The sequence below is a fragment of the Coturnix japonica genome, chromosome 4 (genome assembly GCF_001577835.2).
Source record: "Coturnix japonica isolate 7356 chromosome 4, Coturnix japonica 2.1, whole genome shotgun sequence".
Taxonomy (NCBI): Eukaryota; Metazoa; Chordata; class Aves; order Galliformes; family Phasianidae; genus Coturnix; species Coturnix japonica.
This window is the reverse complement of record NC_029519.1, coordinates 11,401,438-11,418,583: the sequence shown is the minus strand read 5'-3', so window position 1 is coordinate 11,418,583 and position 17,146 is coordinate 11,401,438. Positions and strand designations below refer to the sequence as shown.

General features: G+C 43.8%; 1 protein-coding gene and 1 long non-coding RNA gene across 7 annotated transcripts in view; one reads left to right on the top strand and one right to left on the bottom strand.

Moving 5' to 3' along the window:
• The window catches only part of LOC107312793, a 220,231-nt gene that overhangs the window by 102,832 nt on the left and 100,253 nt on the right, over positions 1-17,146 (top strand). The window lies entirely within an intron of this gene.
• Positions 1-17,146, bottom strand: part of LOC107312792 (vascular endothelial growth factor receptor kdr-like) — a 114,469-nt gene that overhangs the window by 42,720 nt on the left and 54,603 nt on the right. For all 3 annotated transcript variants that reach the window (XM_015860500.2, XM_032444344.1, XM_032444343.1), the window contains exons 10-11: positions 8,228-8,378; positions 6,042-6,147 (exon numbers count right to left, since the gene is read on the bottom strand). In XM_015860500.2, coding sequence (XP_015715986.1) covers positions 6,042-6,147; positions 8,228-8,378 — 257 coding nt within the window. The remainder of the gene's footprint in view (positions 1-6,041; positions 6,148-8,227; positions 8,379-17,146) is intronic.

The following is a 17,146-nucleotide window of genomic DNA, read 5'->3' as shown; positions in this document are numbered from 1 at the left end:
GCCATTTTCTTGTTTGTGTGTTCAAAATCATGATTACAAACTTGGACACCACTTTGACACACACCTCAGCACAAGAATGCTCAGTTTTCTCTATGAGAACTCTCCCAGAATCTTCCAAAATGTGGCTTTCAAACTGGCAACATCCACCAGAGAGCTGTGTGTGGATTCAGAGTGGGAAATGAATGATTTGGAGTGATTTTCTTGTAATAAGATGACTCCTTTGAAATTATTACACATCAGCTTTTCACTCTAGCTCTGTGCTCCTGGGTAAATCCCAGGGACTGGGAGTCCAGTTATTTTTGCAGCATCTTGACTTAAGTACTCAACCGCCAAACTGCCCCAATCCTGGTTTAGTCTTCAACAGTCTGAGGCTTTGGAACATGCACATGTAATACCAAAGGGCATCCAAATCCTTCTTTGGTTCATCTGGCTTCTGCAAAAATGAACCCGAAAGGAAGCCAGCAGCAATATCTGCTTTTTGTAGTATCTGGACAAATCAGTAAAGGACAACCCATGGGCAAGAAGACCCTATTAACCCAAAAGTTAAAAAATACCACAACACTCACAAACTAATATTCACAAGGCAGATGTGCTGGCAGTTTTTCATCACCTGTCACTGTAAACAGTCCAAGTTAAACCAGCATCACCTCCATGACATTTGTCCGTGCTTGGTCACAGTGTGAAGTAGAAGTAAGAAGAGATCTTCCAAATGCCACCATTACACTTTCAATACACCCACTGCAACAAATGTATGCAAAGCCTGGTTGAATGAGAAAACAGTTTGAACTCAAGGAACTGAGCATAGGAATTGTTTCCCATTATTAACAGGGAAAACTGTCAGCAGAATTTTCTCTCTCAGGGGAGTGACACAGCCCCAGCATTTGGGGACCTTCAGTATGCACTGGAAAAAATTCCGAGGGGATAATCTACTTTATGTACTTAGCCCATGCACCTGCAAAGTATTTTCCATTCTGAATTCAGAGCCAAGATAGAAAAGTTAAGAATGCTGGCATTTGCTGCAGCAGTCACAGAAAGAACTTAGTGGGATGGGGCCCCTGGTGGTCTCCCATCTCAATCAAAGCAGGGCTCACCTCATACCTTTTTCAGCCATTCCTCTCAGAAAACTTGGCTCCCAGATAGCACAGTGCTTTGTGCTAATCTGAATCAATGAAACTGATGAGAAAGCTGCAATTACATCAAAACGTTTTTATCTCTGCAGTGAAATTACTATACATGAGCTCTTGACAGCCTCAAGGTCAGTATGTTTTAGTTTACCTTCCACACAATATCCTGACCAGAAGCAATGCATTAACTCTTGCCATTGTACCCCTGCCACGAGTGGCACACCAACTGCGATTGTTCAGCCATTCACTTCGGTGCAGGCTGCACTGGAACCAGTGGGATTAACAGCAAAGTATTGGGATGTAGTGTCTAGACATTTTCCTGGTGGGAGCTGACCTGAGACCCGGTGAACTCACTGCATGCCAAACACTAAACGTCCCTCAGACACTAACCAGTTTTGATTGCCTGTGTTGAATTTGGATGTAAAGGGCTCCATTTCCTATTACTTAACCTAAAGGCCACCCAATACTGCGAGCCCACAGAAGGGCTTATTAGCTAATAAATAATTACTATAAAAGAATAAACCAAATTTGAAACTCAGTAAGAGAAGAAATGAAATGACTGATCTCTGATGAACAGCTATGGCAAGTAAATAGACATTGCTGCTTGGAAAGCCCATAATGGAATAGCTCAATAAAGTCCACATGTCTTGCACTGTAATATTCCCAAACTGGTAAAAACAAGCCATTTTAGGAGCAGCCAAATAACATTCCACAGCCCTATACCGTGAGTGTTTTAAGACATCTTGTAGTAAGGACAGAGCAGCAAGACCCTTGTTTTTTAAGCTGGAGTCAGCACAGATTAATATATCTTGAGATTCCTTGCTTTCTCTTTCCTTTGTCTAATCTCCCCCTCCAATGGCTTTAGTTAACAATTCTCTTTCACTTCGTTAGCTGTATGTGGGCGAGGATGAAGAGCAGAAAAAGCGGGTGGAAAACTTCTCAGCTGTCTAACTCTGGCAGAGCTGGGGTGGAGGTGGCTGCAGGGAGATGAAATTAATAGGAAACTTCACCAGAGATCCTGCAAAGAAAATATTCAGCTAGCTCCCATTCCATCTACTTGAATGGCACAGAATAATGCTTATTTTTATTGCCTGACAATTCTGAGCCATGCTCTTAGTTCATCCATTCTAAACATGCTAAAGGATGGACTGAGCGCAAGTGAGACGATCAGGCTGCTAGCTGACTGGGAATTTGTAGGGTTTACTCTCCTCTCTGGCAGAGGGAGTTTTTCTCCCTGCGGGACGAGAGGACTCTTTCTTATGGCCCCAGGCTCTCCAAGGAAGCCTTGCCCAGGATAGAGCAGCTCGTATGCTGCTGCTGAACTGCTCTCTTGTATTGTGGAAGAGACATTATGGCAGGACTTTCCGGCTGTCCCCTGGAACATGCACATACCCAGGTGGCATTCGGCAGCTCTACTGCGTTGTTCACATTTTTCAACAAACCCATTCCACTACTTTAATGTCATCCTCCAGGAAGTTCAAGCCTGGTGTTTTTGGATCAACTTTCTTGAGTGGTTATGAATTTCAGCAGCAAAATTGATTCATGAATTTTATTGCAAAAACATCCACACTGCCAGGCTATTCTCTCATATATACACATGAGAGAGAGGAATGGAGAGAAGCCCCCAAGGAGGACTGAATTATGTATAGATCTTGCTCTTCTTTTCTACTTTTCCCCCAAGCTCAGACCAGTATGTTCAGCTTACTAACAGGAAAGAAAATAAGATAGCAAGCTAATGCTTTGCAACTTGAAATGGAAATTCAGGCAATTAATGCGATCAAGAGTGTTTCACCTAGTATTATAAAACAGTTGTTAGAGGTAGCTACATTGCACTTTAAATCACAGAATTAATCCTTCAGTATTGACTTAAAACCACCAGAAAAAGTAAGCTGGTGTGATGAAATTGCTTCAACAAATACTTGTCCAAAATTTCTACAGACTACTTCTTAATGGTAGTGATAACCACAGGCTTTACTTTAGGAATGAAACTCAGCCCTTAGGATGACTTCTGTATCTTGGAATGATAATGGAATAATCATGATGACAAAGACGACAAGAGACCTCAATTTTCCACGCCACTTGCATAAAACAGATGCCTGAAGATCTTGATGTGAGCCAGAATTGCTGGTCTGCTGGAAAAATCCTCACCGCCACTGAAAACTTGTTTTTAAGCAAGATTCTGGATCTGGGAATTTCTGGGGGTTCCTTCCCATATTCCTGGCAACTCTCAAAAGTTAATGAATTTTTTCAAGTGTCACTAAACAAACAAGCATCTGATGCTACAGTTCTTTGAGAGAGAACAGTGGGACACAGAGCAACAGATAATATCATAGAGACTAGGTAAATTCCACCTTCTGCTCTGAGGGCTGTCATAGGACAGCCTCAAATCACACAGGAAAAATAACCAATCTCAGCTAATCCCGGCTTCATAGCACAGTCAATAAAAGCCATGCTCTGTCAGACTGCAATGTCTTTATTATTTCATGTGGCTACTCAACGTAGATGAATTACTTGTGAGGACATGGTGGGAATGGATTGGGTTGTTTCCTGTCTATTTCATTTCTGGTGGGAATAATGACTGATAAAAAATAAAGAAAAGTCTGAAGGCTATAGGATTTCATCACTTTTTTTTTTGAATTACAGTCTATTATCTAAAGGCTCCACCTAACACAGATAGCCTTGCACTCCAGTAAGGGGGAAGGAGAGGAATTGTCTGCTAATGCAAGCAGGGAGGCAAAGTGCTGAAATTTGAGATTCATAAAGTCTACTTTTATTACTTTGAATAAATCTTAATAAGGACATAAAAATTATTAGGAAACGCCTCAGAGTGTGTTTTCAACCAGTGGATCAGCAGGAGATGAAAATAATGAATATATTATGAGCTGTAAAATTATCTAACTCGTAAAGAAGTATTTTTTGGAAACTTTAATAATGAAATATGCGAAAGCTTAAGTTGAAGAGTGTGGGCTGAGCTTTTGAAGATGTCTAACAAATGAATACTTCAGTCTGCCCAGAGCCTAAGGAAGGGGCAGGGATGGCTGAGCAGTGCTGTGAGTGGCAGCCTGGGCTGTGTGCAGCACTCAGGCGATAGGGGAAAGCTCAGACATCCCTGAGCAGCCACCAACATGGAGCAGGGATGCGTTTGGGATGCCCCACTAGTTCCAGGAGCTCTGTAGTACTACTAAAGCACCTTGTTCATCTTTAAGTCTGTGATCAAACAAAAATGTCACAAAATGTTTGTCTCAGCAAAGTAATGAAGAGAAGAAGTGGGAGGAGTGTGCAAATGCATAAATGCAAAACAAAGCAAAATTCCGTTTTGTGTCATTGAGGTGTCCCACTTATCCCAGCACGTGGGTCAATTCAGCAGCCAGCAGATAGTTCTTGAGTCACAGTAGTGGTGAACACCTTAACTTTCATATGGGGACTAACATAAATAATGACTGATGTAAAGTAGTGAGTGCTCGCACACCAGATCGTCTATTTTGACAGGCTGTACAAATGGACAGAAACAGTAGTCACAGAACTCTCATCATGCCTTGCTGCAAATAGGAAGAACTAGAAAAGGAGGAAAGTTTGGAGATACATGTCGCTGACTTCCCATTTTTGCAATGAGAGCTCTGTAGATAGTTGCTTTTACCTAAGATCTAAAATTCTTAGAGTACACATTGAAGACATACGGGACACTATGCTATCTAAATAAATCCAATTTCTAAACATTCTCCAACAAGAGGAAAACTCAGGAGCGAACCGTGAACACTGATTTTCTCCACCCCAGCCCAACTTCTATGTTTCAGAGCTCTGCTTCAGATTAGGTTTAGAACTGGAAAGTCTCCATGAGAAAGAGCAGATGACTGAGGCATGGATTCTGCCAGATGCTGATTTAGTCTGGACCCAATCCAGAAAAGCACTTTAGCTTTGCACTTAACTTTAAGCCCAAGAACTACTGTATGCTTAAAGGTACACCAGGATCTGAGCTGTAGCACTCATCACCTTGCCGGCTTGAGCACAAATTGATCTGAGACAGCCACCTTGAAACACATGCAGCTGCAAAACCACTCTTACAGCCACAGTCTTGTGCAAGTGCAACAAGGGTGAAACAATAGAGCCAGAGCACAGCATCTTCTCCAAGCGTAGCCAACTGTCTGTGAGTCTAGAGCAGAATAGCTTTGGTGGTTTCTCAAGGATTAGCTTGGACATGTGTAATTGGTATCACTTGGTAGCATCACAGGTACCCGGGAGCCATGTAGCAGATATTTCATTGCTGAAATCTTTGCATCTCATGCGAGAAGCGTGCCCCAGTACCGGCTGCTTGAAGGGGAAGTGGGGAGGGGTATGCAGAAGGAAGGAGATGTTCCTGCCCTCCTCAGCTCAGCCCCATGGCTGGGGACCCCAATGGGTGAGGTCCCCAGTGCCCACGCCTCAAGCTGAGGCAGGAAGGTGCTTCAGGATCCCTGGCACTCACCTTCAGGGCAGCTACCCCAGCCATGGTTGGCCTCTTGAATCATGCAGCTGCTTAGCTCCTGCTGCTGGAAGAGTGGGCAAGGCTAGCAGTACAAAGTACTCTCCAAGTGCTAAGAATTCTAATCAACCTGGCATCCTGTCAGCTGTGTGTGCTTCACAGGACCCCTCTTGCTCTGAACTGGTCTTAGACTTCCTCGGGACTGAGGGAGACAGAGGTTTTTGACCCAAAAGTCTTTGGAGAGTTTTAAATGGGGTAAGTGACATCATTGCCAGAATCCCAGCATTTATAAACAGCAGAGAGCTGAAAATGATCCCAGGGCTGTGGAATTCTAAGCATGCAAACAACCAGCAGCAGCTTGGGAACCGTGGGCAGAAAGCTCCATGTGATTGCAGCATCCCTCCATAAAGCTCCCTGCTATTCCAAGAGATCACACTCAGATTTCATCAGACACATACCTTTCTTTTGTCCCCATGCTTCATGGTTATGTTTTCAATGCTCACGATCTTGTTGCCTATGAACATGTTCTCCTGAACCACAATTTTTTGCCCTCTGGGGTTGCATCTGGAAGTAGAAAAGCAAAAGTGGTGTTTAGGAACCTAAGGCACTGCAGATAATGCAAAGAGGTGTTATCAAAGTGAGACAATGTCATTCTTAAGCAGCAGGGTTAGGTCTTAAAAAAAACCTTCTAAAAGCTGTTGCTGATAAACGTCATTATCTCTTTCCAAAACTGCTGCATTCCATCATCACAGCATTTCAAAATTATTCAGGACTCACCTTGACAAAGATGAACAAAGATCAGCACATGAGCAGCCAGGAAAACCACCAGACTTTCTGAAGACTGAAACCAGCAAATACCAGCCAACTAATTACATCATGAGAGTTTAATTTGGCTAGTAAGAGTCCAGCTCCATGCAGCCATGGCTCTTTACGTTCTGTTTTGAGCACTTGCAATGCATTTCAAAATTCAGAAGGTCTATGTAGCACATGTTGTGCTGGTGTACATCTGCACTATCCAATGAAATGAGCTTTTCCAGTGTCTTTAACTACAACCCTCTAATAAATGAGCAGATACATGGGGCTTTTTGTGCTTAGCAGCACACAGGCTTAGGAGCACACAGACTTCTACAGGTGATGACTAAGGGCCACTACTGCAGAAAGCTAATAGGTGAATCAGCCATGCCTTTGCCAAATCATTGCAAGACACATGATTAACACCCTGGGTCAGGGGAGGGTTTATAGCTTTCAAAACAGCCTCATTAGAAGCTGCCTTGGGTGACTTCCTGCAAGGCACTATTCTATCTTGAGGATGAAGGGAAAAAACTCAAAGGAAGCAAATCACATCACAACTATAAGGAACAATGATAGAGTTCAGGGATTCAAAGTACACCAGTGAGGAGGGGGGAGAGAAAGAGGGAGAGAGAGGAAGTGAGACAACAGAAGGAAGTGGGGTCTGTGTCATTTCCCACAGGAATCCTCCTACAGCTTCTGCTGGAAAAAGATAAGGCTACCCCAGAGGCCAGGAGAGGTGGACGCCACTCTGCAATTGTGTTTGAATTGATAAGATCAGAGAGTCAGGGAGTTGGAACAAGGGTTATGTGAGGTCTTTTGCCACCGAGTCACTCATTCAGAACTGGCTTTATTCAGCATTCAAGACCAATTTTCTCTCCCTTGACAGAAAGGTCTAGAAAAGATTTAATGTAATCTCTGTGGCTTTCCTATGACTGCATAGTATTTCCTTATGGCATTTCCATCCTGCTCCATCTTGAGTAACCCCAGAGCAGCAGTCTGTGTGCCTTCTGCTTACCAGAGATGCCAGCAGTCCTGCCTAAGCCTATAGGTCACTGCCTTGTGTCTCCCTGGCCAAGTGTCAGCAAGGTGAGAGGCTGCTTTCCTTGTGCAGGGACAGTGGGTCACTTCTCAGCCCCAGCCCGGGGCAGAGCACCCAGCATTGCTGCCAGGCTGTGGTACAAAACCTGGGACAGCAGTGGCAGGATGTCACTTTTCCCCATCAATTGTAGCATTTGGAAAAGCATCGAAATTGAGAAAAAAAGGAGTCATCCAGCAGTTTTCTCTTTTGTTTCCTAGAATTGCTTTCTTCTTTTTATAGATGTAAAAGCTGCCTTCATCCTTGTCACCGCAGAGCAAAGCTGAAGTGCAGCCAGAGTAGTTACAGGTGACTCCTCCACATCCCCACAACTGCCAGGGGAACGCTGCCATTCAGATCTGAACCCAGGCCCTGCCCCATAGATCACTCTGCTTATACAGCAATAAGGACAAAGGAAGTGTCTATTTGTAGAACGTAAATCTCAAAAGGAATCTTGTGTCTTACCCATACAGGCTGCATCCAACAGGGATAAGAAAATACACTGGTAAGTCAGAGGAAAGTTGGCAGATGAGATAAAGAAATCTCCAGTCTGACTGGTCATCATTTTCAGCTTATTTGACACAACTGATAATCTAGAATGTGCTTGTGACTCCAAAAAGATCATAAACAACAGGTATCTGCTGGGGAAATCTGTGGGGAATCACTGCTTGTGACTGCTAATTAAAATAAACAAGATGTACTGGGAAGAAGAAGTGATGTGGAGCCAGCAGCCCAGCAGTGCGTTCCCCACGGTGAGAGCTGCCTACGTGCACTTACAGTGTATCCGTGAGGCTGCAGGGCTGCCACTTCCACTCAACCTTCGGGTCAGGATTCCCGCTTACAGTGCACTGGATTTTGTGCTTGCTTCTTAATTCCACCCGCTCGATTTTATCGAAATCCGTTTCCTTTTCATAGATTTTGGGTCTCTCTGAAGAAAACAACAACAACAACAAAATAAGTACAAAAGGGCAAGTTTACATCTGCAGCAGTGCTCTTGTTTCCACCTAAGGTTTGGCAGCCCCTTGCTGCCACCACTCACAGTGATTGTTTATTGATGCTGCTGAAGTTGTAGGGCAATTACCAGTGATACTGAAAGTATTATATACACAGAGGAACACAAGAACTAGTTTTGATGTTTCAGAGACACATCACAGCCCTACCACATTCATCTTAATTGCTTTCAAGTGCTGTTGTGGCTGTGCTATGCTTCTGGAAATGTTATACCATCAAATATCTATCACTCAGGTACTGCAGGATCAGGCTGCTGGTGCAGGTACCAGTGGTAGCACAGAGCTTGACTTCTGAGAGGAACCTTATCAAGCAGCTGCTGCCCTGCAGTATCAATACCACTGTGCAAGGTTTTCCCCAGGGTCACTGCAAAAAAACTCTCTTTGATCCAAAAACACTGTTTACCTTTTCTGCTTATGTGTTCTGTGCAGTGGATGAAGGAATGAAGAAAGCAAGGAAGAAGTGGTGGATAGAAACCACTTGTAGAGTTACACCAAGAAATCCTTACCACGGAAACAGCAAAACCATTAAAAAGGTCACTGCATTATTTGCATCTAGAGGGACTGTAAGATCACACCCTTGAACTGGAAATCTCACCAGAGCAAACTTGCATGTGTGACACTTTCAGGGCTGCTTGTTGCCAGCAGGAAAAAAGAAATCACATTGTCCCGTCTATTTCCAGCTCCCACGGGAACATGCAAAAATGAGAAATAATGTTACAAAATCTCCAAAGTGAACTGAACTTTTCCTAACCTTGGAGAGGGTGGGTTTGAGACTGAAGTGAAAGCACAGCCTCTTCCCTGGTGCAGACAGCTCTGCCCATCCCTAGTCCTATCTTTGTCTGCTTCTCATAACAGGAAACCATACAGATTTATTGGTTGGGGTCCGGCAGTGGAACCCCTCTGTCCAGCCGAGTGCAGTTGCTTTACATGAAGGCTTTTGACAAGTTGGGAAGTGAATGCAGATTAGATTTCTATTTTTTGGTTTAACTTATTTTTCTGCTGTCAAGGAGGCCCCAGATGTATAAACAGGAGCCACTGCCCACCTCATCAATCTCGAGCCCTTATTTCTTTTTTCTTCATTTTTTTTCCTCCCAGTCCCTCCTCTCTTACCCAAGGACCAACCTCTCCAACCCCATGTCTCAGCAGGACCCTCATCTTCCATTCTTGCTGCCAGGCCAGATTCAGAAGGGTATTCTGACCTCAGCATTGCCATCAGGTTTCCTTCTCCACCCAATGAAAGGAACTGACTTCAGCTGTTTCAGCTACATCCTACCTTCCATTGTAAAACCTTTGCTGCTTTAAAGAACCTTCATTAGATCCTGATTAGCACTTCACTTAAAGAAAACCACAAAGGACAGGACTTGGTTTGGTTTTGCTGTTGCATCCTGCTTTGCCTTTTGCTCCCCTTTGGTCTGCCAGCAGATACACCTCTGCCAGGCTTTGAAACCCACTCTTCTCAAGAACAGCACTGGCTTCTTGGGACAGAGAAGGGGAAACAGGGGGCAGATGAAGCAGCTCTTCTGCCTGTGCACAAGGTCTTTCCTGCACATCCTCATCAGGAAGTAGGAGCAGCTTCTGAGTTGTGCAATGTCTCGCAGACCAAATTCATGGAGATCTGTGGGAGTATGGGCCACTCATGGCAGACTTTTGGCACTGAAGTTGAATTTCCCTGTAACTACTGTCTCATTTCCCACCACCAAATTATTTCTGATCATGAAATTAATTTTGCAGAATTCCCCACAGACAGAAGCGCATTCTTCATGGTCTCATACATTTTTCTTTTCAGTCTCAAATCCTTTGTTTTGCATGTTTGGACTGAACTCAATAGCATAATTTTCACTCTGAAACAGAGACCCAAGTTCAGTGCGAAAGGTTACTCAAGTGTGTGTTTTTGTGCTGAAAGAACAAAGCTTTACACACCTGGGGAGAGGGACAGTACGTCTGGTGTTTGTTTTTGTCTGAAAGAGCATGGGGAACAAAGTAAGTTTGATAACAATCTTTGAATATTAGGAGATTTGTCTTGGTGAAATGATGAATACGTTGAGTGTCACCTAAATTATCCTTCTAAAAAAGAAATAATAGTTTTAACTTATCTAATTAAAATAAGAACATACGTGAGTGACAGATGAATTCCTAATTCCATGATTACTTCACTGCATGGCACTATCAAATATTACCTGAAACCTAGAATGAGTCAAAATGAATCATCAATTGAAATAATTAGTATTTATGAGGTCTGAGCAATTATTTTCTTAAATCTTGAGGGGCTGGCTAGAAGTGCCTCCCCATCATTTCTCTCACAGTGCATTGCAACACAGTGTGGGGTAGCTAAATCTGGGCATGACTTTCGGAGACAGAAGTGGTTTTTTTTGTAAGTTTCTCTCTATTTCTCCCTGCACAGGGTGCAGTGAAGATGGGTGTCACCCTTGGAGTGACCCTTGCTGTGGTGTTACCCCAGTGGGAGCACAGCCCTCCCCCAGTTTTGGAAGCAGTTCTTTATGCTGTTAGGAATGCTGGCATTGGCTCCCATGTGCCTCAGGTTTGTGGTGTGGAATAGGCTGGTGGACACTGGTTGGGCTGAAAACTCCGTGAAGTTCTTCACACTGTGCTGACCATCCTACCACCGTGCCCCTGAGGACAGCCACAGCATTTCTGCTCCTTTTGCTCACTGCTGGACCAGATCCTACATGTAGAAAGTGCCCCTATCAGTGATGGAAAGCCTTGGACCCGTTCAGCTCACTATCTTCTCTGCTAGGTGTTGGCCTTTTAGATTTACACAGACTGTAACCAGATGGTCAACTCAGTGGGCAGCTGTAGTAACCTTGCCTGCAGAATGGCTCTGCACTTGGAAGCTGAGGAATTTTTAACCTAATGCCAGTGATTACTTAATGTACACCTTCTGATGTATTTCTCAGACAGCTCTCTCCCTCTTCTGCTCATGCTTTGCTTTCTCTTTCACATTTGCTTCCCTGTGCATTCCTGTCTCAAGCAGTCCTGCAGCAGTGCTGAGGTGCAGGAGGACATCACTACACGCTTTCTTGTTGACCTGAAGCATCCTTTGCTGTCACACTTCTTGCTTCCAGTCCCTCTCGAGAGATCTGACCGCCTGTTTCCAACCTCTGCTTTTCATCCCTTGATCGCTGCCCTCCCCAGACTGAGTTTTCACAAGCAGAAGCCAAACAAGATTTAAAAGCTTTCTCCTCTCTGGCTGCTTTTGCAATGTGCAGTGTTCAGATGGCTTTAAAAGTATCAAAATAACTGGGTTTTCGTCTCTCGGCTGAAAGTGTGACTGTATCCCCAGCCCCCTCTGCAGAGGTGCAATTGCTGGTGTGAGAGCTGACCTGAATAACTAATGACTTTGCTGCTACTGCACTGTGAAATGCCATCAAAAAGCAATTCTGTTTACTGTAAATTTCAAATTGATCAGCATTATGCAAATCCCATCTTAGTTTCTTGTGTAATGTTTAGTCTGTAACATTAGCAGAAGACTGGGACCCCCTGGCATTACTCCTTTGGCAAGAGATTCTTCTATATCTCAATGCATGGCAGATGTTAGTATGGAGTTGCATACTTGTCACCCAGAGGAGCATCCAAATTTGGAGGCCAGCACATAGAAACATTCACTGTATTTTGCTTTACTTCCATTGACCTGAACAGAAATGCTCTTTACACACCTTCCTCACTACCATCTAAACCGAGTTTCAAAAATGTTTTCATATTGAGCAATCATTAAAACACCACAGAATTGGTCCGGTGAAGCATTTTGCCTCAACTTGATGCACTTTACTGGACTACGGGGCTTCATTAAAACTATTCACAGTGTCCATTTGATTTCAGTTTGCCCCTTCTGCTTCAAAATATAATTTGCACTTCAGAATATTTCATCTTTGTTTCTGTGGTACTTAATGGAAATAGAAGCCCTGCAAGCTGAGCCAGGTGAATACTTGTAATGCAGATAGAAAGGCTCATTAACACATGCCTTGTCTGGTCAAATGATATGGGGAAAAGAGAATGAAATTTCCCCCGAGTCAAAACACTTCATCTGTGTTCAGATCACAAGTGATCATTGCGTTTCCTTTTCTTTTTGGTCGAAAGAAAGAAAAATTATTTGAATTCAATTAGTTAAAATGACTTGTTTCAGGCTGAGCAGAACATTGTATTTGACCCCAGCTGTTACCTTTTGGGTGGCTGTCTCATTCTATTGGCTGTTTTGTTTTGCTCTGTGCAGCGCTACACACAACCAGTGGCAGGATGAGGTGCACAGCCCAAGTCACTGTGTGGGTCTCAGTGCTAGCAACAGCCTTAGGCTGAGCAGTCATGGGCCCCAACCCGCCCTGCAGCACAATGCCGACAGCACAGTGTGCTGCTCCACTGCTGTGGGCTGGAAGTGCCAGCAGGGTGGAAGCAAACAGCACAGAACCCATCCAGTTGGATCCTGGATGAGCACATTTTAAGAAGAATGACAGGGCTCCTGGGCTACCCTATTGGGAATGTTGTGGTTAAAACGATTGCAGTTTGGTCTGTATTTCTTCTATCCTTCTAATATCACTTTTAGATGTGTCTCTCTGTACCTTGGAGGAAGAAGTCTGTTTCTTTTTCAGTTCTGTATCACGTTTCCCAAATCTATCACCCTCACCTTTCTCCTTCAATGATTTGTGGGAAAAAATAGAAGTTTTTTCTTGTCTGTCTCACTCTTATCGACTAAACAGAGTTCAAAAGCGAACGCGTAGCGGTGAGCTGCTTCATTTTTAACAGAGCAAGCAGCTTTCTAGGATTTTTCTCTGTGCCCCCTTTGCCTGCTTTTCAAAGGAGAAAAGCCCCACTTAATATACCTGCAGGCTTGGCTGAGAGCATGGAAACAAGTGCTGCCACTTCCCAGCCTCCCCCAACTCTGGACTTCAAGGGCTGTCAGAAGGAGATTGCTGCTGCAATCTTTTCTTTCGTGTATCTCCCAGAAAAAGTCAGGTGTTTCTCTGTTGCCTGTGGATGATAAATGAGACCTGAAGGACGGACTGGAGCACCGTGTGATAGCACAGCACTTCATACTTGCTTTCACCCAGAGCACTGGGAGCCAGATCTGGCAGCAAACAGGAGGAAAGCAAAGGAATGGGCCTGAGGAGGAACACACTGAAATAACAGCTAGTTGGAGACAGGCTGTGTTTTATTTGCAGGTTTCTAAGTTTGCTTGGCTGGCCCAGGAGATGGAAAATCAGATTTTCTATTTTGGCTTTTCCTGAATGGGTTATCCTCCAAGGAGCTACACTGGAGCTGGATGTGAAATGCAATGGAAAGCCAGTCCTGGCAGAATACCGAAGCATGCAAGGTGAAGGTTCTGTGCATCCCTGCTTCCTCTGTCTGGCTCAGTCCTTTCACCTGTTTGCAGTATTAATGCAAAGAAATTCCCATTTCTCACATCTGATGTCCAGCACAAAGATTTCTCTGGCTCTTCTGTGCACTGAGGACCATGTGTGACTCCCCACTGCTGCCCTTAGAATAGCTCCATCCCTCCAAGAGCTCCTTTGCTCTAACCTGGCACAGTGCAGTATTAATTAACCTCATCCTGAGGGCTGTCTCCCTCTTCAGACTATTCCTGGATCTGGTTAAGGTGACGAAGTATTGTTCCCATGGATCACCATGTATTTATTAACTTCTACGGAGATCACTGGGGACTCCTTTGAAGTCAACTCATCCCTTGCAAGCCAAAGTAGGTCAAGCACAGAACTCCCTTTGCCTTTGATTTTAAACCAAATATGAAGAGCTGGCGTGACTACAGAGTAGGGCAACACATGCATCATTAAGTGCTCTGGAGCTAATTCTCCCTAGTAACAAAAACTGAGGTACAGCCATCTCGATGACATAATGGGGAGTGCATGGCAACGCACACGTGAATTCTGCATGCTAGGGGTCTCCTGGTCTGGTCCATGCCCAGGAGAGAGCAAATCTGTAAGGAGTCTGTGAATTACTACTGCTTTTGGTAGAGCTATGGCCAGCACTTTGCATTGCACTTCTTAGAGATACAATGCAAGAGCTTTGGGGATCAAAACTCTTCAAGGGAATGTAATTTCAATTGACTAGAGCAGCAGGACCCCAAAGCAATATTTGCTGGAAGAGTCTTGACAGAGCACAGAACAGAAACTTTGGGACAAAGGAGAAAGGAAAAGTGGTGAAGGAGGTTATTCATCCCATTTTTTTTCGAATTAACTTATGCTCCTATACAACCTTCACTCACAGCATGACGGTCAGAGCATGCTGACTGCCCCATAAAGGGCTCAGCAAGAACTCCGATACATGCAGATGACTTGAGCAAGGGTGAGAATGAAATGCAGCCTGCTTCCCCATAAATAGATTTGGGGATTTTTTTGTTTATGTTTTGTTCTGAAACGGCTTTGTACTTCAGCCTGCAATAACTCTTTTCTCCCACGTTTCTCCTCCTTGGCTGGCTCAGATGTGCAGCCACCAGCTGTTTGCTGGGATTGTTCCTTCTTCTTGCTCCCATTCCTCCAAATTCTTTAAGACATTATTTTCTTGAAGCTTTTCTCAATAAGAATTTAATCAAACAAAACAAAAACACAGCAACCTGCCGCTTCTTGGACACTGTTTGATGTGTAAATATGTAAAGAAGGAGAGTTTTGAAAATGCAGTCAGCTGCCTCCCGGGGACTCAAGTCCTACAATGAGCCAACAGGACTCCACAGGGGAGATATGTGCGCCTGCAAGATGAAATTCCAGCTGCACTAGAAGCATGGCTGACCAGAGGGACAGCTAAGCCACTTCTTAAAGAGACATTTTTTGCATAGCAACGCTGTTCTCCTCTGGGCCAGACAGCAACTGCACGACTTGGTGTGCCTGCTTCCTGCATATTGCTGGGGCCAGCACTGCTACCAGCTCCCAGCCAGCAGCTCAGGGCCTTATTTGCCCTGTTGCTTCTTGTCTCTCTAAAGCTGAGACGATGAATACTTCTGCTCCCTGCAGATACTCATCAGTTTTACGGCCATATCAACCTTTGTGGGGAAACAGCTCCTACATTTTTGCACTCATTTCTATGAAGCAAATACCTTACAAGCACAGTGCTTTATGCCAGAAGTGCTGTTCTGGCTACCAGTTAAGAGTATGGAAGACGATTCCAAAGAGAGCTTGCAGCAGTGCAAGTCTTCTAGCAGGTCAGGAGATACACTGCATATAAGCTGCTGTCCTGTAGGGCTCAGGCATATCACTTGTTTTCTCGTACTTTTTAAGGGGTTCTTTTCGGCTGCTGTTATTACAGAATAAAATGCACAGCACAATGAATATAATGCAATTTGATGAGTAAGAGTCCTTGTGCTATTTATACTTTGTTTGTAGATAACATTTCACAACACTATTAACTTTAAACTTCCTCTACACCTAGTTCAAACTGACAGTGATGGGTTTGTCATAGCACATTGCCTGCCAATTACCCTACCTGTGGTGCACAGGACAATTAATGATGTATGATTTTGAAGAGACTCACAGGAGAGGGGGCTGTATGCTTGCTTATAATTTCTTCTATTTGTAGGAAGAGACAAATGACATTTACCTTTACATTCCAAAGCCTATTTAAATGATACAGTTCAAAATTCACTTTCTTTTCCAGATGCAGCTCTGAAACTTGAAAGACTGGCCCTGTCTTTTGGGGACTAATGCTGTTACTCAAAAAAGAAATGTTACTCCTCAGTTATAGGAAGCTGCTTGATGTGCATGTGGTTGACATGAGGGTTGGCAGGTGCTGGGCTGCTACAGGCACCTCCTCTTGCAAAACTGATGCTTCTACAAGTGTGTTGAGCTGAAAACACAAGAGGATTTTTCCATGAAGTCTGTTAATACCGCTGTTCAAATTCTAACTTCAGTAATTGCAGACTGCCTGGTTCTAAGCAGAGGCATTAATCACTCCTCTCAGCTCAGAGGCGGTTCTCTTTCAGTGGTGGGCAAAGTAATCCCACATAAAATATTTGCAAAGCATTTTGGCCACCTTCTGCTGTAACTGCAAACAATCAGATTTGTCCAGGTGTGATACCAGGACATCAGTCGCAGGGACTGGAGGTTAAGGGTCAGGTAATTACTTTAGGAGTCGAGAGAAAAATTAAAACCTGTATTCAGGTTGTTTTTTGAATATAAAGTAAATCATGCCCAGATCTGAAAAAGAAGAGATCCATTTTGCCTAGCTGAAAGCATGAGAAAAAAAAAAAAAAAAGCATCTTTCTTCATTCCAATAAGCTTCAAGAACAAAATTCTTCTTTTTTGATCTCTTCCCATATGCATCTGGGCTAAATGACCCCATCCTTGGTTTGTGTGCCTGAGATCCAACGTGCTGGGTTAGTGCTGCAGAGGGAAGAGCCTGGCAAGGAAGAGAGCTTTCCTAGTTTTGTGTCATTCCTATCTACAGTCTGGGCAAATACCTCCTTGTTTGCAGTCATTTGCTTAAAAACAATGGCTTTCTTTGGCAGATAGTTTCCATTTCGTGTCTCTTTTCAGGGATGGGGTTGTTTTGTTTTTTCTTTTTTTCTTTTTTTCTTTTAACAGGAAAAAAGCACCTGCTGTTCATTTTTCCTGCAAGCAGCACCTTTGCTGGTCAGTAACAGTCCTGCAGCTGCCGGCCTTTGCATACTCTTAAGAAAGGGTGTTTTGCAATTAAATGATTATTCCTGATTGAAGTCTTTGTTGGGCTGATC